At 55.6% G+C, this 17,711-nt stretch overlaps 5 protein-coding genes across 8 annotated transcripts; all 5 read right to left on the bottom strand.

The window, feature by feature from the left end:
* Positions 1-41: 41 nt before the first annotated feature.
* On the bottom strand, positions 42-1,737 carry LOC308055058 (protein MRP-126-like). Its single transcript, XM_080368638.1, has 3 exons — positions 1,594-1,737; positions 816-974; positions 42-381 (listed from the first exon to the last, which is right to left on the bottom strand). The coding sequence occupies exons 1-3, from the start codon at positions 1,600-1,602 to the stop codon at positions 193-195; spliced, it is 357 nt and encodes a 118-aa protein (XP_080224764.1). The 5' UTR covers positions 1,603-1,737; the 3' UTR covers positions 42-192.
* A 109-nt stretch (positions 1,738-1,846) lies between these two features.
* On the bottom strand, positions 1,847-5,785 carry LOC308055088 (protein S100-A8-like; the record flags this gene model as incomplete). The annotated part of the gene is made up of 2 exons (XM_080368671.1): positions 1,847-5,111; positions 5,525-5,785. The coding sequence occupies 2 exons, from the start codon at positions 5,783-5,785 to the stop codon at positions 4,947-4,949; spliced, it is 426 nt and encodes a 141-aa protein (XP_080224797.1). The 3' UTR covers positions 1,847-4,946.
* LOC308055047 (protein S100-A12-like) lies at positions 5,672-12,745 on the bottom strand (the record flags this gene model as incomplete). 4 transcript variants are annotated; one of them, XM_080368624.1, is made up of 3 exons in its annotated part: positions 5,673-9,012; positions 9,254-9,410; positions 12,244-12,745. In XM_080368624.1, the coding sequence occupies 2 exons, from the start codon at positions 9,404-9,406 to the stop codon at positions 8,824-8,826; spliced, it is 342 nt and encodes a 113-aa protein (XP_080224750.1). In that variant the 3' UTR covers positions 5,673-8,823. The 4 variants fall into 4 exon arrangements, with proteins under 4 accessions (XP_080224748.1, XP_080224750.1, XP_080224751.1 ...); XM_080368625.1 differs by having other exon boundaries at positions 8,823-9,012; positions 12,533-12,745; XM_080368623.1 differs by lacking the exon at positions 12,244-12,745 and adding an exon at positions 9,555-9,653 and having other exon boundaries at positions 8,823-9,012.
* Positions 12,746-12,863: 118 nt separating this feature from the next.
* On the bottom strand, positions 12,864-14,054 carry LOC308055070 (protein S100-A4-like). Its single transcript, XM_080368651.1, has 3 exons — positions 13,898-14,054; positions 13,227-13,381; positions 12,864-13,121 (listed from the first exon to the last, which is right to left on the bottom strand). The coding sequence occupies exons 2-3, from the start codon at positions 13,362-13,364 to the stop codon at positions 12,957-12,959; spliced, it is 303 nt and encodes a 100-aa protein (XP_080224777.1). The 5' UTR covers positions 13,365-13,381; positions 13,898-14,054; the 3' UTR covers positions 12,864-12,956.
* Positions 14,055-14,992: 938 nt separating this feature from the next.
* On the bottom strand, positions 14,993-17,701 carry LOC308055087 (protein S100-A4-like). Its single transcript, XM_080368670.1, has 3 exons — positions 17,053-17,701; positions 16,665-16,823; positions 14,993-15,999 (listed from the first exon to the last, which is right to left on the bottom strand). Exons 1-3 carry the CDS (start codon positions 17,218-17,220, stop codon positions 15,835-15,837), a joined length of 492 nt encoding a protein of 163 aa, XP_080224796.1. The 5' UTR covers positions 17,221-17,701; the 3' UTR covers positions 14,993-15,834.
* Positions 17,702-17,711: the final 10 nt, after the last annotated feature.

The raw sequence follows: 17,711 nt of genomic DNA, 5'->3' as shown, positions 1-17,711 counted from the left end.
GTGCAGGACTTGCCTGGAGGAAAACCCACACAGACACAGAGTTCTGACAGCCTCAGGGCAAATCTTTATTTGGCAGCAAAATCATCAAACTGGAAGGAAGGAAAGGAGGGAGGTGGGAGGTAGGATGGAGAGGAGAAAGCTGGGGGCTGCAAACACTACATGGGTGCCTTTGGCCAGGGACCACAGCCTGCCTCAGTGGTGGTGGTGCTGGTGCTGGTGTTTGTGCTGCTGCTGCTGGTCCTCGACTTCATGGAGGTGTTCGTGGGTGGCAATGGTCACACGGATGATCAGCAGCATCACCTCGCAGAAGCTGAGCTGCGCATCCTTGTTGATGTCGAGGTCTTTCATGATTTCGTCAATGGTGGCCTTGTCTTTCACATTCTGCAAAGGGACACGATGAGGGTGAAGTCCCATCACTCACAGCTCAAGACTCTCCCCAGCCTTGCTGGGACACCCACAAGTGCCAGGTCCCCAACAGCCTGGTGTTAAGAGTGGTTCCAGCCTTGTGTCATTGTCACCCATTGCTTTGGGTACTGCAGTGATTCACTGCTCCTGGATGGTAAAGGACCTCTCAGGCAATATGATCCTGATTTCTGCAGATAAGGTGACGAGGGTAAATATCTGGTTCACCCAGACCTGTGTGGGTTTCCTTCATCCGTCTTTACGGAGCATGTTTGGAAAGCAGCAGGGAGGGTCTGGGCATAGAGCAGAGTGGGAAGGGGGTGAATCCAGATCCTGGAGATATTTGGGTGATGGGTCCAGCGTGGCCCCCTCCCCCTGTGGGCACTGAGAAACCCTGCTGGGACTCCACTCACCCTCAGGTAGTTAGCAAGCTGCTTCTCAATCATGAGCTTCAGCTCGGTCTTGGTCAGGGTGTCTCTGTCCCCCTCCCGTCTCGAGTACTGGTGGAAGACATCGATGATGACATTCATGGCCCTCTCCAGCTCAGAGAGCGGTTCCTGGGTCTGGGAGGTCTGGAAGGAAAATGATTACAATGAGTAATGTCAGGAGGCACAGCAGATGAGGATTTCTGATGTAAACCAGTGAGGTTCCAGTACAGCCACCTGCCTCACACCAGATGAGGACGCAGCCTGGTTTTGTTCAGTTATTCTTTGGGGGGGGGGATAAATTTGAGCTGGGTTTGGGTTTTCTTGTATCTAGAAGCCAAAGGAGACTGAAGGGGGTCACAGCCTTTGCCTGCTTCTGCTCTGGGATGTGCACTACAAATCTCCAAGAGCCAATTTTCCCCTCCCAAGGTGCCTTATGTCAGTCAGGCACTGCTGGAGCAAGGCTCCCAAAGTAGCTGGTGGCACTGCAGAAATCTCTGTGTCTTTACAGAGTGTGAGATCTGACGTCCATGACCCTCTTCATTGGTCAGACTGTGCTGTGGGGAACATCTCCCAGGGAGAAGCATCTCTCCTAGTGGGTAGCGCTTGGATGAGCCTGAGTGGAGATGGTTATCCTCTGCCAGCAACTGATGGCAGCTCATGCAGCGAGGAGAGGCTCCCTGAGGGTCCCTGCACCTCCGATGGCCCAACAGGCACCTGGAAAAGAGCATGGAGACATCAAATGCCCTATCACCATTGCACTTGCCTTGCTCATCTTGACAGAGTAGCGAGATCCCTTCAGGCTGGAGTGGGGCTGGTCCCAAGCACGGCATCTCTTATAGCCTGGCCATCCGCCTGCGCCACTCACCGGTTGTGAAATGTCTCTGTTTCACCCAATTCCAGTCCATCTTCATGACATACTTGTGCATTGCTTAAGGCTCCAGGGTAGTTCCTTAAAAGGGGTCTCTGTGGCTTTTCCTGCAAGGTTGGTGTCACGTTCTTCGGCTGGGTGGTAGGGAGGTGGCCAGGGTATGGCCATGTCCCCTTCACCCCCTCCACCTGGTTATTGGGGCTGCAATTCTCCATCAGCTCTCAACAGAAGTCTATTCCCCTTGGCTTCTTCAATTCCATCTGTTTTACTCTCCTCTGTAGGGGTGTCTTCTCATGCCATGAAGCAAAGGGGACCCACAGCATCATGCCTGCACTTCTCCAGTGAGCCAGCACTGCTTGGCCCCGTAGCATCCCCATCCTTGCAGAGCTGGTGCACAAAAGCACCGCACCTGCATCCAAAAGCATCCCACTGTCCCACTGCATCTCACAGCCCAGCACTGATGGCGTGGCTAGGGTCCACTGTGTGACACTGGGACAGAGCTGGTACTGAGGGCAGTGCTCCAGTGCCGGGGGACCATCCCCTGCCCGCATCAAGCAGCTCTTTATGAAAGACCCATAATAGGGGGCAGGTCCCCAACCTGGCAGGGCTCCAGAAGCTTCATTTCATCTCCTCAGCTTAGCACCAGCTTGTTTCTCCCCACCTGAGGAATGCGCTGAGCTGCAGAGGCCAGGTGTGGCTGAAAGGTGTATTTTTACTTTTTAGGATTGTAGCCTCACTTTGTGGTTTAGGGTTTTTTTTGGTTGTTTTTGAGTGTTGCAGAGACCCAGCGCAGCTGCTTTGGCTCAGAGCAGCTCAGATCAGGAGCAAAACGAGATTTTCCAGTGCTTCTTCATTAAACTGCTGTGCCTGCTGATTCAGCTGACTTGTTTGGGGGTTTGTTTAACCTGCCAGACACGATGCTAATCTCAGACACAAAGTAGAGGCCAAAACGGGGCCATGGCCAGGCCTGGGGGCAGCTCCAGACTTGCTGACATGGGGCAGCACCATCTCCCTGCTCAGGGACGCAGCCCCAGTCCACACACGGTGGCCACCCAGACTCCAGCCCTCGCTGGTGGGGGTGCACTGCATTTCACAACAGGAGTGCTCTGATGCACAAAACAGCTGGAGAAGGGCTGGAGCATTTCACAACAGGGTTTCGGGGACCATCGGCTCAGTTGCAGAGTTTTGTAGCAATTTCAGGAAACCATACTTTGGGTCATTTTATCACCCTGGAGGTGGGGAAGAGCAAGGATGGGTTACGGGATGTGGGATGGGCCAGGGATTTCCCAAGAGGGATGGCAGCCAGACCCTTGGATGTGCCCACCAGGCAGCAGGAATGATCCCCAGCTGTTTGGTTTTCAGATCCCAGCGCAGTCACTAAGGTGACCAGGGAGCCTGGGTATTGCTGAGGGTCAGGGGAACGCACGCTAGCACGACTTTTTGCCTGGCTCTGCGGGTCTCCTTGCAGGGGAAGCCTTGCTGCCCAGCCGTGCCTCAAAGCCACCCTGCAGTCGCTGCAGCAAGCTGCAATCCTGGCCCCAAGGCCACCAGGATTAAGCAAGCTTGCTGGAGCTGCAGAGGGGAAGGAGAGGGAAGCAGGCACCAGGCAGCGGGCAAGCAGCCCAATAGCCATAGAGAGCAAAAGATCTGGTTCAGGGTGACCGGCTTCGTTGTGCCCTGAGGACCTGAGCCTTGGCAGGGCATCCCGTGCTTGGCGATGGTTGCAAAACTCTTTCAAAACACACATTTACTGGCAAGTGGCGGGCTGATGCGGGAAGAGGGCATGGCAGGGTTTGTCACAATGCGGTTTGTTGTGTTTCACAGCAGGTTTGAGCCCAGGATCAGGACAGGGCGTATGTTTTGGTTGCTGTATGTGGTTTTAGCTTGGGGAAGCCAGGAGATGCTCTCAGTCTGAACTCCTGAGCACCTTTGAGTATCATCAGACCAGTGATGCTCCAGCTGTGACCTGGCACAGGCAGCCTGGAGGTTTTCCCACCCTGGAGCCCCGGGGGAAGGGATTTCCCAGTCCTTTAGCTGGAGCCAAAAAGCATTCACATGCGTCTCAGCCATATCAAACAGCTACAAACTCGGTTGCTTGGCAGGCACCACCTTGGTCCAGCCCAAAGGGACCTAAGAGCCAGCTCCACTGCTCACACAGGCATGGCACAACTGCTGCAGGGTGCTGGACCCTCTCCAAGCCCTCCTGGAGCCCTGGCAGGTTGCAGGGCTGGATCTGGCCATTGCACCTGCCCTTCCTGCTTGTGCTGCAACATGCAAAGCCTTGCTTGTGCTGGGACAGTCGCCTTGCTCAGCCCTGTGGGGTGGCGGTACCTGAGCACTTGGTGGGGAAAAGAGCTGAATTACAGTGTATTTAGTACCCAGAAATGGTTTGTTTGGTGCTGCAAGACATCTCCCAGATGGCTCAGCCAGGGGCAAGATGCTTGTGTCCTGCTGGAGTCCATCAGGGTTTTGGTGAGGATATTTTACTGCTGGAAAACTGAGATGGAAACCATCTGGGTGTTCCATCTTGGCTGGGTAGCAAGTGATTCAGCAGGGTTGGGAGGGAGCACTCCAAATGACTTGTCTGTGTGGGAAAACTCTGAAATTTGAGTTTTCCTTGGGATTTAGGGAGAAAATTTTAAATCTCAGAATTTCCCACGGACTAGAAGCTATATATACAGATATAGTAACTTGTGTGTGGCGCTTTTTTTTCCCCTAAGAGGTTCCTGGCTTGTTCTTGTTGTACAGGCTGTTGTGTTCTGTTGTGAGCTGCTGTTGTCATAGATATTAAAGCATTTTTCCTGCTCATGGGTGATTCTGCATCCAAAGGATGCATTTGGCATGGCCAAGGGGAAAAAGCTAGATGAGGATGGGCGAAACAGGAGGTGCTTCCCCAAGCTAGGCTGGCTCTGCTCTTCCCAGTCTATGCAGAAAACTTCTCTGTGAGGAGAAAAACCTCTAAGCCATCAGCTGCAACATGTAGCAGTTGCGTAAAACCCTTGCAGAGCTCAAGGACTGTCTTGCACTGGTCTTTTGGCCATTAATACCCTCATAGCCCACCGGTCCAGCATTCTTCACATCCATGAGATGGATGCCAGAGGGAGTGCTGAAATAGGAAAGACTCGGTGAACTTCAAGTGATGCTTTATTGTCTCACAAGCATGAGTGATTCAAGCAGACAGAAAGCAGCCAGAGCCCAGTTCCTACAAGCAACCCCGTCTGAGTTTTTTGCTGCTCGTGCCTCAAGGCTCAATCCTTGTCTGGTCCACAGCGGTCATCCTTGTGGCTGATGCGATGGGCATCATCAGTCACCTTGGCCAAGACGATGGTGAACTCCTTGAAAGTCAGCTCGCTGTCCTTATTTAAGTCTGTCTCATTGAAGAGACTCTGCAAGTAGCCAGCACGGTTCCTGCCCTGGAATTGGGGGACAGGACATGTGTTAGCATGCCCCCTCCCTGGGCTGCACATCCACTGGTGGAAACAGAGCCAGCTTCATTCTTGCATGCCCTGGGAAGTTTTTGGAAGCTGCAGGACCATTGTGACCCTCTCCCACCTTGCAGTTAGCCCCTAGTTAAAACCCCAGATGGAGGGAGTCTTATCCCAAGCCCCTTTGGCCACTCAGTACCCCTGTAGTGACAGGAGGGGTGGGCATGGGTAACCCCACAGCACATGGATGAGCTGGGTCTGATCATGGAAACCCACTCTATGGACCACAGCTGCAGTGGAGACTGCACCCCATTCCCCCAGGAGCATCCCTGGAGGCAACCTCCACCTCCCTGAGGAGAACGTTCCTCCAGGGACCACAACATTGTTCCCATGGCACTCACGCAAGCTTGCAGGAAGGTTGGTGCCTGCTCAGTCAGCAGCGTCTTGAAGTCATTGAAGCTGAGGAGGTCAAGCTGGCCCTCCCGGATGCTGTAACGGTGGTAGACATCCACAATGGTTTTCAGGGCTGCCTCCAGCGTGCAGTTTCCGGGCAACTTCCCAGTCTCGTTACAGGTGGTTGTGGTGTGGGAGCTCACAGACATGGCTGAGCTCTTGAGGTACCTGCAGAAACTGTGGAGAAACCTCAAAGCCATGAGATGCATCAAAAATCAGGCACCTCATGTCATGCTCTTGGGCCCTCAGCCTAGCGGCAGACCCACACCAGGAGCCTTATCTCACTGGGGCTGAGCAAGCCAGCAGCACCCGGCATGCCCGGGGGCAGTTGGCGGCTCCTCGGCACAAAGCAGGTAATAAGTGGCTTTAGGAATATTGCTGTTTTACGGCATCACCTAACCACCTCCAGTTTCAGCTTTGGCCAAGAAGCAGCTTGTTCTGACGGACCTGGAGGCATTTGTCAGGCATGTTAGAGAAACCCATCAGGCTGCAGTCGCCGATCTGTACCGCGTCACTGACAACAAGTAAGGCAGGAAGCACAGTTCAGCTGTGGGTTCCACTGCAGCCTCTACCTGACCTCCTTCTCTTTGTGAACCTCCTCTTTGGGCTGCAAACCCTTTTCACTGAAGATACTGAGACCCTGCTCTCTGCTGGGTGACACCCCCAAAGGGCGCTCTCCTTGCCAGTAGAAACGATTACACCTCTACTAAAGATGGCACAGCAATGCCACTAATTTATACTTGTCTTGTAGGCAAAACCAACCTCCTACACTGCCCCAAGTAGAAAGCATCACCCCGGCATAAAACAGACATGGCATGAAGTGCCACATTTAAAATTGCTTCTCCCTCGTCTTATTTCCTGCAAAAATCATTGCCATGGTACTTACCCTTGTCTCCACGGAGGGTTTGCGGAGGATGGGTCAGTTGTAGTGATCCAAAAGCCTGGGCAGCCCTTTTTATATATGTCTGAGGTCCTCTTTCATCAGAGACAGTGACACACCTGCTGCAAGCAACAGCTTGAGTTAGTGTTTCCTGTAGCTGGAAATTGCAAGGTGGGAACCTCTGAACCCTTCCCTGCCTCATACCTCTGCACATAGTTCCTGGTTGCACCCACCAGGCTTTGGAAATGCTGTCCTTCCACCCCACTGTCACCCTGACAGCGCTGAGCCGCTCGTGTGCTGGGCGAGCAGTGAGGGAAATGCTGGATGTGCTGTCACGCCACAACACGAGCCTAAAGGCAAAGTCCGTCTTGGTGAAACTTGCCCAAACTTTGCAAATTTTGCTGAAATAGCAAATTGTGCTGGTGTAGGAGGAAGATGGGTTGTTTCGGAGATGTGGATAACTTTGGCCTTTGGTTGTCTTTAACATGATCTGTTTTGTTTTCTACAATACCAACTGGTGGAACACTAGCAAAGATGAAGGCAGCATCCGCCTTTTAACTGTTTCAGAGAGTATTTTCCATCACTTACTATTTTCACATCGCTTGTACCAGACCTTTCCTCTTGCTCCAGAAACTTTGTGGAGGAACCTGGGCGTGAAGGAAGAAGAAAATCTGAGATCAAGGTCTTTACTGATTTGAGCATTACCTAGCAAGTTTTTGGCAAGTCACCTCTGTGTGCCACCCACCTTGTGTTGGTAGAACAGGTACTGGAAGAATGAAGAAACTTTAAAAAGCTGAAAAAACAAGACAATACATTCCAGGAAGAGGGTAGGAACAGAAAAACAGAAGAGTAACCATTCCTGTTTGAAGATGCTTCTTACGTGACCCAGGAGCAGTATCAAGAATTGCTGCATGAGTTTTATTCTGGTATCCCTGAGTCACTTCATTGCTTTTTTTTGTTTTCCTCCTCTGCTCATTAGGGACTGTCAACAATCTGAAGCTGCACCCTCATTCCGCAGTTGGCCTTGCAAGGCATTGGCCAAGGCTGGATTTTTGCCCCGTGTGCTTGCGTAGCACCAGACAGCCCTGTGAGCTCTGAATTCCCACCTTTCCCACCCAGGTTCCCCAAAATGAGGGGGCACCTCACAATGCCAGTCCCACAAGGGGAACAATGTCAGAGTGACACTCTGGTGCCCTGGCAGGACAGTGAACGATGCCTGCCTCTGGGGGACAAGGGCTGCTCCCCAATGGATAAATTGTGGAGCTAGAGTGATGGCTTGTGTCACCAAGTGTGAATAACCGCGCCGTAGCCCCGTGCTTCCCTTTGTGGCTCTGTTTCACATGGGACAGGCTTCTGGTTTCAGCTGATGTTGGAAATGACAGAGCTTCCTCAGCCTGAGGGTTTCCCACTCAGTGAACAGTCACTGACAGACCCAGGAGCTCTTTTCTGCTCATGTATCTGCTTCTCCGGGAGCCTGCAGTGGCTTGTGAATGTGCTGTGATCTGGAGGTTGTTGCCCCATGCTAAAAAAAATATCCAACTTTATTGTGCAGAGTTAAGACCAGCTCTCAGGAGCCTCTCAGCCACCTTCTTTTCTGTGTTGGGGCTTGCAAGATGAGCGCTGCTTGCTTTGTGCATTGCAAAAGTGTTGTGTGCACCCCCAGCTCCAGAGCTGGGTCTTGGCAGCCACCTGGGGAAGCAGCTCCAGGTTGTGCTTCACCCCAGCATGTCCTGGAGCAGGTGCTGAGAGGGGCCAGGAGGTCCAGGGCTGAGGATGCTGTTGCACAGCCACCAGCTGCCCCTACCTGGAAACCTCTGCAGTGTGATGAGGTGCTACATGCCCCATCATCTGCTGGGGTGAAGGGTGCTGGGGTCAGCCACCCAGTGCAGGGAACCTGCTGAGCCTGGGGAAGGCAGCAGTGAAGGTACCAAGGGGTGACATGTTTCAAGACGGGCAGCCCAGGCAGCCTGTGCTGCTCAACTAGCACCCAGTAGTGCTGTTGTCCTGGAACCCCCCAGGGGTCAGGGTTCCCCCCATGCCACCTTCTGTCTCCCATTATGGTGATAGGTGCTTTATGTATTATATATATATAAAAAAAAAAAAAACCACTGTGTTTGCCCCCCACATCCACAGGCTCGGTGCATGTTGCACCCTTCCTGGAGACAGCAGGACACATAATACAGATGCATTTGGTGCTTGAAGAAAGAAATTTTATTTCAATGCTATAGGCAGAAGCAGATGACAAAGCTTTGGTTACAGGTTTGTGCTTGTGGACAAACAGATGGGATGATGTTGCTGGAAGAGCACAATCCCATGGGCACAGTCACCCTGGGAACTGCTTGGCTTGCAGGGACCATGGCCCTGGTCTTAGGCATGGTCATGACCATGACCAGAGTGCTGGTCCCGGCTCCTGTGATGCTGGTGGGACCTATTGTGGGCATCAATGACTACAAGATTCAGCGTGGTCAGGAACTCTGTGAACTTCAGGCGACCGTCATGGTTGTGGTCTGCTCTGGCAAAGAGTTTGCTTATGTAGTCATCGATGGTCATGTCAGGCTGCAGCAGGAAAAACATGAGAAAGATCAGCCAGAAGCACAGTGGGGTTCAGGGTCATCCTACCAGCCCAAAGCTACAGCATGAGGCTCACCCAGTAAGGATCGCACAGTTTCAGGAAAACCCTAGAAAAAAACTTCCCACCCTTTTGGGAGGCTCCCAACCACCCCTGTGCCCCAAAGAGGCCACCACTCCTGCAAGTTCTGGTCAGCGTTGGGAGAGCTGGGCCACGCTCTGCTCTTACCGGCACGGTGTTGTGGAGGAAGGGCTTGGCAGTCTCCTTCAGCAGCTCTGAGAACTCGGTCTTGCTCAGGTAGTCATCTATGGGGTACTTGATGGCGTACTGGTGGTAGATGTTGATGGCGCACTCCAAGGCGAGTTCCAGGTCAGTCTTCATCTTGCTAGGAAGGGACAGACAGCAAAACATTAAACCCCCTTGGGGAATAAGGGCTGCCTTCTCCTCCAGAAGCCCCAGCCGTGGTCAGGCTTGGGCTCATGCCGGTGGCACAAAGCCTGAACTCACCGTTCGGCAGGGACCTGCTTACCTACTAGCAGCGCTGGGGCTGACTTCTGCAGATGGCAATCGGGAGGATGGGAGCGGGCAGGAGCAGTGATGGCGCGGTGGAGGTGAAGTCTCTTTTATACTCTCTCTGAGCTATGATTTGTGACACCCTCAAATTTCCTTCGGGGCAATAACCCCGGGAATTGTGCAAGGCTAGGTAGCACACCCAGGTGGCTATTTCTTGCCTGGCTCCAGGAACTGGCTGCTCCCAGTGTTATAGAGGGAGGGGACACATCAAACTCATCAGGGCAAAACAAGGAAACACCAAAAGAGACACTTGCAGGGAACCAGCATCGTGGGTCAGTGACAGCACAGGGGCTTTCCCAGGAGCCTGGACATTCCTGCAGAATGCGGGGGTCTTTGCAGAGATAATGGAATTTTTCCAGATCGCACAAAAGGTACTGGGTGAGGGTCTCCAGTGGGATGATGCTAGGTTTTTTGCCAATGGGGTATGTGGTTCGTCACTCCTGTATCTGCCCTGATGCTGCTGAATTTGGTGCAAGGTGGGGCATCTTCCCACAGCACATCACTGCACAGGTGCTGGGGGATGGCCAGCGCATCCCACCCCCCGTCAACCCCTCCAGAATCATGAGCAGCATTTCTCCTGAATTGTTTATTAACAGCTAGCCAGGGAGCAAAGCTAAGTTACAAATCCGGGCACGCCAGCATCCTGGAAAGCTGCCAGCCAGTTTTAGGAGGTGGCATTTCCTGGCAGCTGTAATTCCTGCCTGATGATAACCGAGGGCACTGGCAATTGCTGCCTGTTCCCAGTGTTGGGGGGATGCCACCACATGCGGGAGACCCTGTGGTGTTCCCAGGGCTGCTAAGCCCTGTGTGTGCTGGGGGAAAGATGGTTGGGGGGGCTGGTGAGGAGCCTGTGCCCAAGTCCACGCTTGGTGGGATGGGCACAGCAAAAACCCTGCACTGGCCATTAAGCCTTTTAGGAGATGAGGACAGAGGTGGTGATACATCACCCTGTCAGCCTCCTAATCCCGGAGTGTGAAGGATCTGTGCCAAAAAAAAAGCCTAAATTGCAAAAGAGTGAAACAAAGGGACAGATTGTGTGATGGAGGTGGGCACACCCTCTCCGGGAAAGGGAGCCGCGCAGGGCTGATCAGCAGGACATAGGTGCACCGTTGGCGAGATGTGACGGGACACGTGTGGGGAGGTGTGAAGGGATGTGCCTGTGTGATGTGGGAAGGTGGGAGGAGACACAAGTGCGCGGTGGGTCCTCACGCTGCTGTTTGCTGCCCAACCTGCCAGGGAAGCCGCTTGCCCACGCAGCGGGAGCTCCTGGTACGTGCCCTGCCTTGTGGCATGGCTGCTGTGCCGCGGCAGCCCACACTCGGGGGCAAGCAGCACCCTGGGCTGTTGACATCTGCTCGTGGCTGGGTGTAGCCATGGGGCTGGCAGCAATGGTGCCCCAGGGATGGAGCCAGTGCCGCCCCCAGGGCACGGCAGCAGGGCGGTGACAGGGTGTGGATGGATGTGGCAGGCTGGGATGCTTATGAACAGCATCGTGCCAGCTTCGAATGTTCACAGGTCGGACATAAAAAGAGCTGAGGGCTTTAGGGGGGGTCCCTTTCACCTGCCTCTGGGATGCAAGTGCGGTGCAGCCACATTCTCAGCTGTTTCACCGAGCCTGGAGGGATGGACACTTTTTTTTTCTTAATATTGATGTTTGGCTGAGGGCTGGATCTCAAAAGCTGACGTTCATGGAACAACCCCTATGCCCTTCATTTCGGGGAGCAGGGGGATGAGCTTCAACCCCAATTTCCTGCCCAACCAACCCTTGCAAAGCCAAGGGTGCTGTGCCTGGGTGGGAGTCCTAGGCAGAGCATCACCAGCACCCAGAAGGATACATCCGTGGGGACACGAGCTCTGACTCTCTTGCTGAATCCCTCCTGCCCATCCCAGCAGGAAAAAAACAACGGTGTCATCCATAAGGTTTTAATTTATTTAAGGTTCAAATATTGCTGTGTTCCTAGTAACAAAACTTTATAACAGGAAATTTCAAAAAACTTTACAAAAGGATCTTGAAAGGCCCCTGGGGACCCTGCCCCACTGGCTGGCCCAGCCCTACATTTTGCATTCCTTCAGTGTAGAATCAGTAGATCGTGGCCAGGGTCCCCAGGAAGGTGACATACTCCTGGAATTCACTTCCTCATCTTTTTTATGGTCCAGGTCTAGTCCCTGCCACAGCTGTGGACAGCTCAGCGAGCGGACACAAGCTGGTCCAGCCCTGGGGCAAAGCCCCTGCAGACCCAGCTTAGCGCAGCCCCCAGGGTACAGCCCTGAGCAGGCAGGGGGCTGCCCCGCATCCCCACCGTCGTGCCCCCCTGGGGGTGTTGCATCAGCTGGGGCCGGTGGCTGCAGGGTGACTCACGGGGCGCAGCCAGACGTGGCTCCCAGCCACCTCCCAACGGGGCTGTCGAGGGGGCAAGGCTGAGCTCAAAGCCTTCAGGGCATCTCCGCTCGCCGGTGCCTCCAGCAGCAGCCCCCAGCCGACTGATGAAGGTCCGGCTCCCGGGGGGGGGTGAGGCGGGGGAGGCATCCGCATCTGGAAGGGGTATGCTGCACATCTGGAGCCTGCCATGCAAGCCCAGGGTGGCCGCAACTGTTCAGTGAGGGGGGGAAAGGGGGGTCAGGGGGGGTGGGGAATGGAGACTTACAGACTGAGTGGGGCAGGCTCCGGTGTGGGGAGGGCTGTGACTGCGTGGCTCCTCGGTTTATAGCCAAGGGCTGAGTCCTCCCGTGGTGGCGGCCCAGGACGGCTGGGGGGCGGGGGGGTAAGTCACTCCTCTGCACACCATAACCCCACCCCGAGCAGGAACGCAAACAAAACCCTGCTCAGCAAGGATTTGCTTGGGGTGGGGAAGGGACAAGGGTCCTGCAGGTGGCGGGACAGATGCTGACCCCCTCTGAGCTTAATTATGGTTTAAAAAAAAAAAAGTTGTTAACCTGCCACTGTTATCACGGCGCTGGTGGGAGGGATTAATCCTTGTGAAAGCTCCTGCCTTGCCTTGCACGGCCACGAAGCGGTTATCGGGGCTGCAGGGCAGGGTGCTGCCAGGCAGAGCCGGCCGCTGACTCACACTAACGTGGCCGGCAGGATCGGCCCAGCGGGTGCTTTACCAGGGCTCGGGGATGCTGTGCCCACGCTGCAGCAAACCCCGGCTCAGAATTGCCTTTGTTCTCACTCGTCAGCTGGTACCTGCAACGTGGGTCTTCCCCGGTGTGACAGCCCCCCTGCTCCTGGGGAGAGAAACCCCCCATGGGAAATCACACAGAGGACTTTTTAAAACAACCTTTATTGAAAGAGCATTGGGAAGACAGCGGGAGGGTCGTGGGGGTAGTGACGTAGCCCAGAGCCGGTGCCCCAGGCTCACTTCTTGTGTGGCATCTTGTCAGGGTAGTCCTGGAAGAAGTCATTGCACATCATGGCCATGCAGGCCAGGAAGGTCACGTATTCTTGGAAGTCCACCTCACTGTCGCTGTTGCTGTCCAGGTTGCGCATGAGCTGCTGTAAGCTGGCCTCACTGGTTTGTCTCTGCCCGGGGCAAGAGGGGGGTTAAAATGGGGATTTGCATCAAGGGTCACATCCCTGAGTCCCAGCATCGCCCGTTGGATGTGGCACCCCCTGCCCCACACTTACGCTGAAGCTGGGCAGCTCCTTCGTGAGCATCTCCTTGAGCTCCTGCTTGCTGAGCTTGTACTTATCCCCCTCCTTCCCCGAGTACTTGTGGAAGGTGGAGACAATCACAGCCAGCGCCTGCTCCAGGGGACACGCCATGAGGGATGCCAGCAAGCCTGGAGGCACCAACAGCGAAAGTGGGTGAGAGCAGAGTTCAGCATCCCCAGGCACCCCCACGCTAGGGGGCCAACGGTCTCACCCAGCCCCCCAGACCCTGCAGGCTGCTCCGGCGCCCCACTCCTGAGCACACACCGGGATGCATCACCGTTTCCTCCCCAATCTCACCCTCCCACTAGCAGCCAGGCTGGGTGTTGCCATCTGACACCGGTGCTGAGCAAAAAAGCTCCAAAAATTCCATGGCAGAAGGAATAATGTGGGGGGAGGCAGCAGCCCCCTCCTGCCGGAGCCAGGCACAGAAGGGGCACACGCACTTTTCCAGCCCTTGGAGGTGAAATGCCACCTTCGAGCTTGGTGGGCTGCGGCAGGAACCTCATGCTCAGCCCCAGGGGAAAGCCCCTGCAGGGGGACCCACTGTGGGGTGGGGTGGCTGCGCCATCGGCGGCATCTGGAGGGCATCTGGAGGGCTAGGGTGGCGAGGGGGAGCAGAACGTGGTAGGAAAAAAACAACTCACCAACAGCTCAAACGAAACAGCCGAGGACAGGCAGGGCGGGAGGCGAGCCGGTGTCAGGCCACGGCATTTATAGCCCCGCCTGCGACACCTCCCTCGCTACCCAGATGGGACGGCACCAGTGCTGATCCAGTGCCTGGCTGGATGTTGGCTGGCAAAGGAGGAGAGGAAACCCCGGGAGCAGCCCTGCCCCCCCACCCCACCCCCACCCATCCTGCACTGCCAAGGGGGCTGGTTTGGATTAGAAAGAGCAAAATGTTCCCTCAGGGCTGTGCAGGGACCACCTGGCCAAGGAGAATCCCTAGGGGCAGGGGATGAAGGAAGGGGGGTGGGCACCTCGTCCCACCGCCACCAGCGATGCCAGCACGGGCCGAGATGCCGCAGGCGGTGCTTTTGGCAGCATCCCCAGGGATATTTGGAGCCACACAAACCTGAGTGGCGTTTGTCCATGGCTTTGCTGTTGCGTGCTGGGGTCTGGGTTTATGTGAGGGTAGGGGTTGGTTTTTTTTCCTGTTTTTAACTCGACTAGAAGCAATTTCTGTTTCCTAACTGTGAGGGCAGTGCGTCACAACACCCCATTGTGTAACGGAGCGCTATTTTTGGTGTCTGCGTGTCCCAGGCATGTGTCAGGGAGCTACAGGGCTAAGCCAGGAGATGGCAATTTGCAGCTCCCCGCCGTGGGGCAAACCGGCTCTTCACCATGGTGCAAGGGCTGAGGAACACCCCCAAGTGTCCCCGAGCCTGGCTGAGCCCCCTCGGGACAACAACACCTGCTGCTGGGGGGACCAGAGTGTGAGAGGCAGGGGCTGAAGCCCCGATGCCCAGCAGGATGCAAAACTGCACTGAAAACCCCATGGCATCTCCCCGGGTTGGGGGTTTCTTAAAGAAAATCATTTTGGCAAAAGAAACCTCCAAGGCTGAACCTCATCTCCCTGTTAGCAAGTGCAAACTGGTGTAAAATACTGGGAGGGGGCAGAAGCTCCCCAAGGAGCTCTTTATAAAGACCCCGGGAAGGGGCAGAGCAAAGTTTGGAGATGCTGGGAGGACTGGGGGGGGGGGGGAGGCTCAGGAAGGACTGGGGGGGGAGGGGCGGGGCTCAGGAAGGACTGGGGGTCTCAGGAACAGGTTCTGCCAGGGGTCTGCTCTGCCACGCAACGACACAGAGGCTTTGTAAGGGCTTATTGAATCAGGGACGATCCCTCTGGGGTTTTGGGGCTGCTGGAGAGCAGCTGCTGCACCTTCTGCAAACCAGCCCAGACCTGCTGGGAGCTGCTGCGGCTGGGGGGAGGGGGTGGGGGGTGGGGGGGTGAGCCCCGTGCTTCCTAGCCAGTATCACAGGCTGATGTGCTCAGGAAACTGTTGCTTGCCTGCAGCCCCACAGCTCCGTGGTAGACCCAGGGGGCTCAGGTTGACCCTCTCCAATGCAGCCCCTCAGCGTGGGCTCCCCCACATCCCAGGGGGGAAGGGTCTCGGACAGCTCTTCTCTGTGGGCACTGGGGATGCACTCTGGCTTTTGCTCTTTGCACGGATCTTGCTGCCTGGTTCCTCCGCACCAGCTTTCTCTTCCCAGACCCAGCGTGTTGCCCAGGGCAGGTCATGCTGACCTCCAGGCTCAGGGAAATTCATAGGTTTTGAGCTAAACATGCCCTGAACCTCCCCCCGAGCCAGCAAGGACAGATCGGGGAGCGGGCGGGATGTCCGGGTACATTGCTCAGGGGCAATGCCGATCTGTTTTGCTCAGTCTTTTCCAAAAAATGCCTCCGGGGGCTGAATCGCACTGTGGAAAATCCCACAGAGCTGGAGGAAAGCATGAGTCACCCAGCTGCCCGCTACCCCGCAGTGCACAAAACCCCGCGGACGCAAGCTGAGGCTTTGGAAAAGCTTTTATTGAGAGCCCCACGGCCATGCGGTGGGCAATGTCGGGGGGGGGGGGGGGGGTGTCACTTCTTGCGGGGGTGCTTGCTGGGGCTGTCCTTGAAGAACTCGTTGAAGCCCATGGTGATGCAGGCCAGGAAGCAGACGTACTCCTTGAAGTCGACCTCGCTGTCCTTGTTGTGGTCCAGGTCATTCATGAGCCTCTTGAACTCTGCCTCGTCCATTTGTTTCTGCAAGGGGGAGGCAGGCAGTGGGTATAAGTGGTTTGGGGGCGCACGGATGAGCAAGGTGCTTCCCTACCCAGCCCTGGCGCTTGCAAGGAAGGATCTAGAAAGCCCGGGCTTCCCTCCCTCTGCTTCGGAGGGGGATTTTCTCTTTGCTTTTGGAAGGAGGTGGCCTTTAGAAACGCGGGTGGCTTACCTATGATCTGGGGCGTGCTGGCACAGCTACAGCAAAACTGCCTCTCGGTCATGAGAAAGTTTGGCTAAAAAGTTTCTCTTTCCTCCTCCCAGTTTAAACCACAAGCCAGAAGGGGAAGTGAGGGTTAAAAAATTATTAAAAAAATTGAAATCGGAGCATGATTTTCTTTGCCAATCAAAATATTTCTGTGGGTCTAAGAAGTTTCCTTTCGGTCTGAGCATGCTCCAGCACAAGTCCTCCTGGCCTCGCCTCTCCTTTTCCCCAGGGCTTGCCCTGGAGCACGAGGTCTCCACGTGCCGCATGTGGGCTGCATCCATCATGCATGCTTTGGGGAAATTCAGCGACTATCTCAGCTCACCCCAATTAGCACCGTGGAAAGACCGGAGGGTGGTTTGCTCCTGCCCCTGCAACACCTCCCTCCCACACCTGGACACCTCTGAGGGATGCAATGGGATGCACCCCCATGGCCACTTACGCTCCCAAAGACGGGCAGCTCCTTGTTCAGCAGCTCCTTGAGCTCTGCCTTGCTGAGTGTGTACTTGTCCCCTTCCTTCCCTGAGTACTTGTGGAAAGTGGTGACCATCACGGCCAGCGCCTGCTCCAGGGGGCACGTCATCGCCAGCCTCCTGCGTGCCTGGAGGGCAAAGCAGCAGGGATGGGGTCAGGGCAGGCTTGGGGGGGTGACAGGAATCCATCCCCTCCACCCTGCCCAAATCGTTCTGCAATGCTGCAGAGGGGTGGCTGCAACCCCAGCACCTCTCGGGGAGGTATTTTGGAGTGCAGCAACCGCTGGGTGAGTTGCAGCTGGAGAGCAACGCTGCACAACAGGCGATGACACGCAAGGAAGGGGAGCAGAGACTCACCGGGGTCAGCACGGGTTGGGCAGCAGCGAGGAGCCGGGGTGCTGCAGCCGGAGCGCGATGGGCATTTATAGCCCAGCCAGGGTGGCACTGCCCAGCGTGCCCCGTGCAGCCCCCTCGCCTCCAGGCTTTCCCAGCAGCTCCACACAGGTGGTTTCGCCCACGCCTCATTTTTGACTAATGACCTGTGTGATCCCATTAGAGGGAGGTGGGTGGGTTTGGGTGCTGCTGGAAGGAGCTGCCAGCCCTACTGGGGAGTCTGGGGACAGAGGCACGAGTTCAAGGGGTGAGCACAGGGACTGGGAAGCGCTGTGACATCCCTTGGGGGTCCCCAGAGAAAGCTGGTCACCAGCCCGCATCCCCCTTAAACCATCACTGCACTGTCCCCCCAGCCGCCAGCTTTCTGGGTGGCCCCAGTCTCCCCCAGACAGACGGTCCCAGGCATTTCCATCCCAGTGACCCCAACACAAACAAACAGGCTCCACAGTGGGGCTGGGGAGGTGACAGCAGATTTATTCGAACCATGGGCTGGGGCTTGCTGGCAGGGCCATGAGCCTTAGCGCAGAAGTCGTTGCAGGCCATGCTGAGACAGCGTAGGAGGACCACGTACGTACTCCTTGAAGCCCATCATCTTGTCCTTGTCCTCCAGGTCCTTCAGCAGC

The sequence above is a fragment of the Falco punctatus genome (genome assembly GCF_963210335.1).
Source record: "Falco punctatus genome assembly, chromosome: 18".
NCBI lineage: Eukaryota > Metazoa > Chordata > Aves > Falconiformes > Falconidae > Falco > Falco punctatus.
The sequence above is the reverse complement of the archived record's forward strand: the minus strand, read 5'-3'. Positions and strand labels throughout refer to the sequence as shown.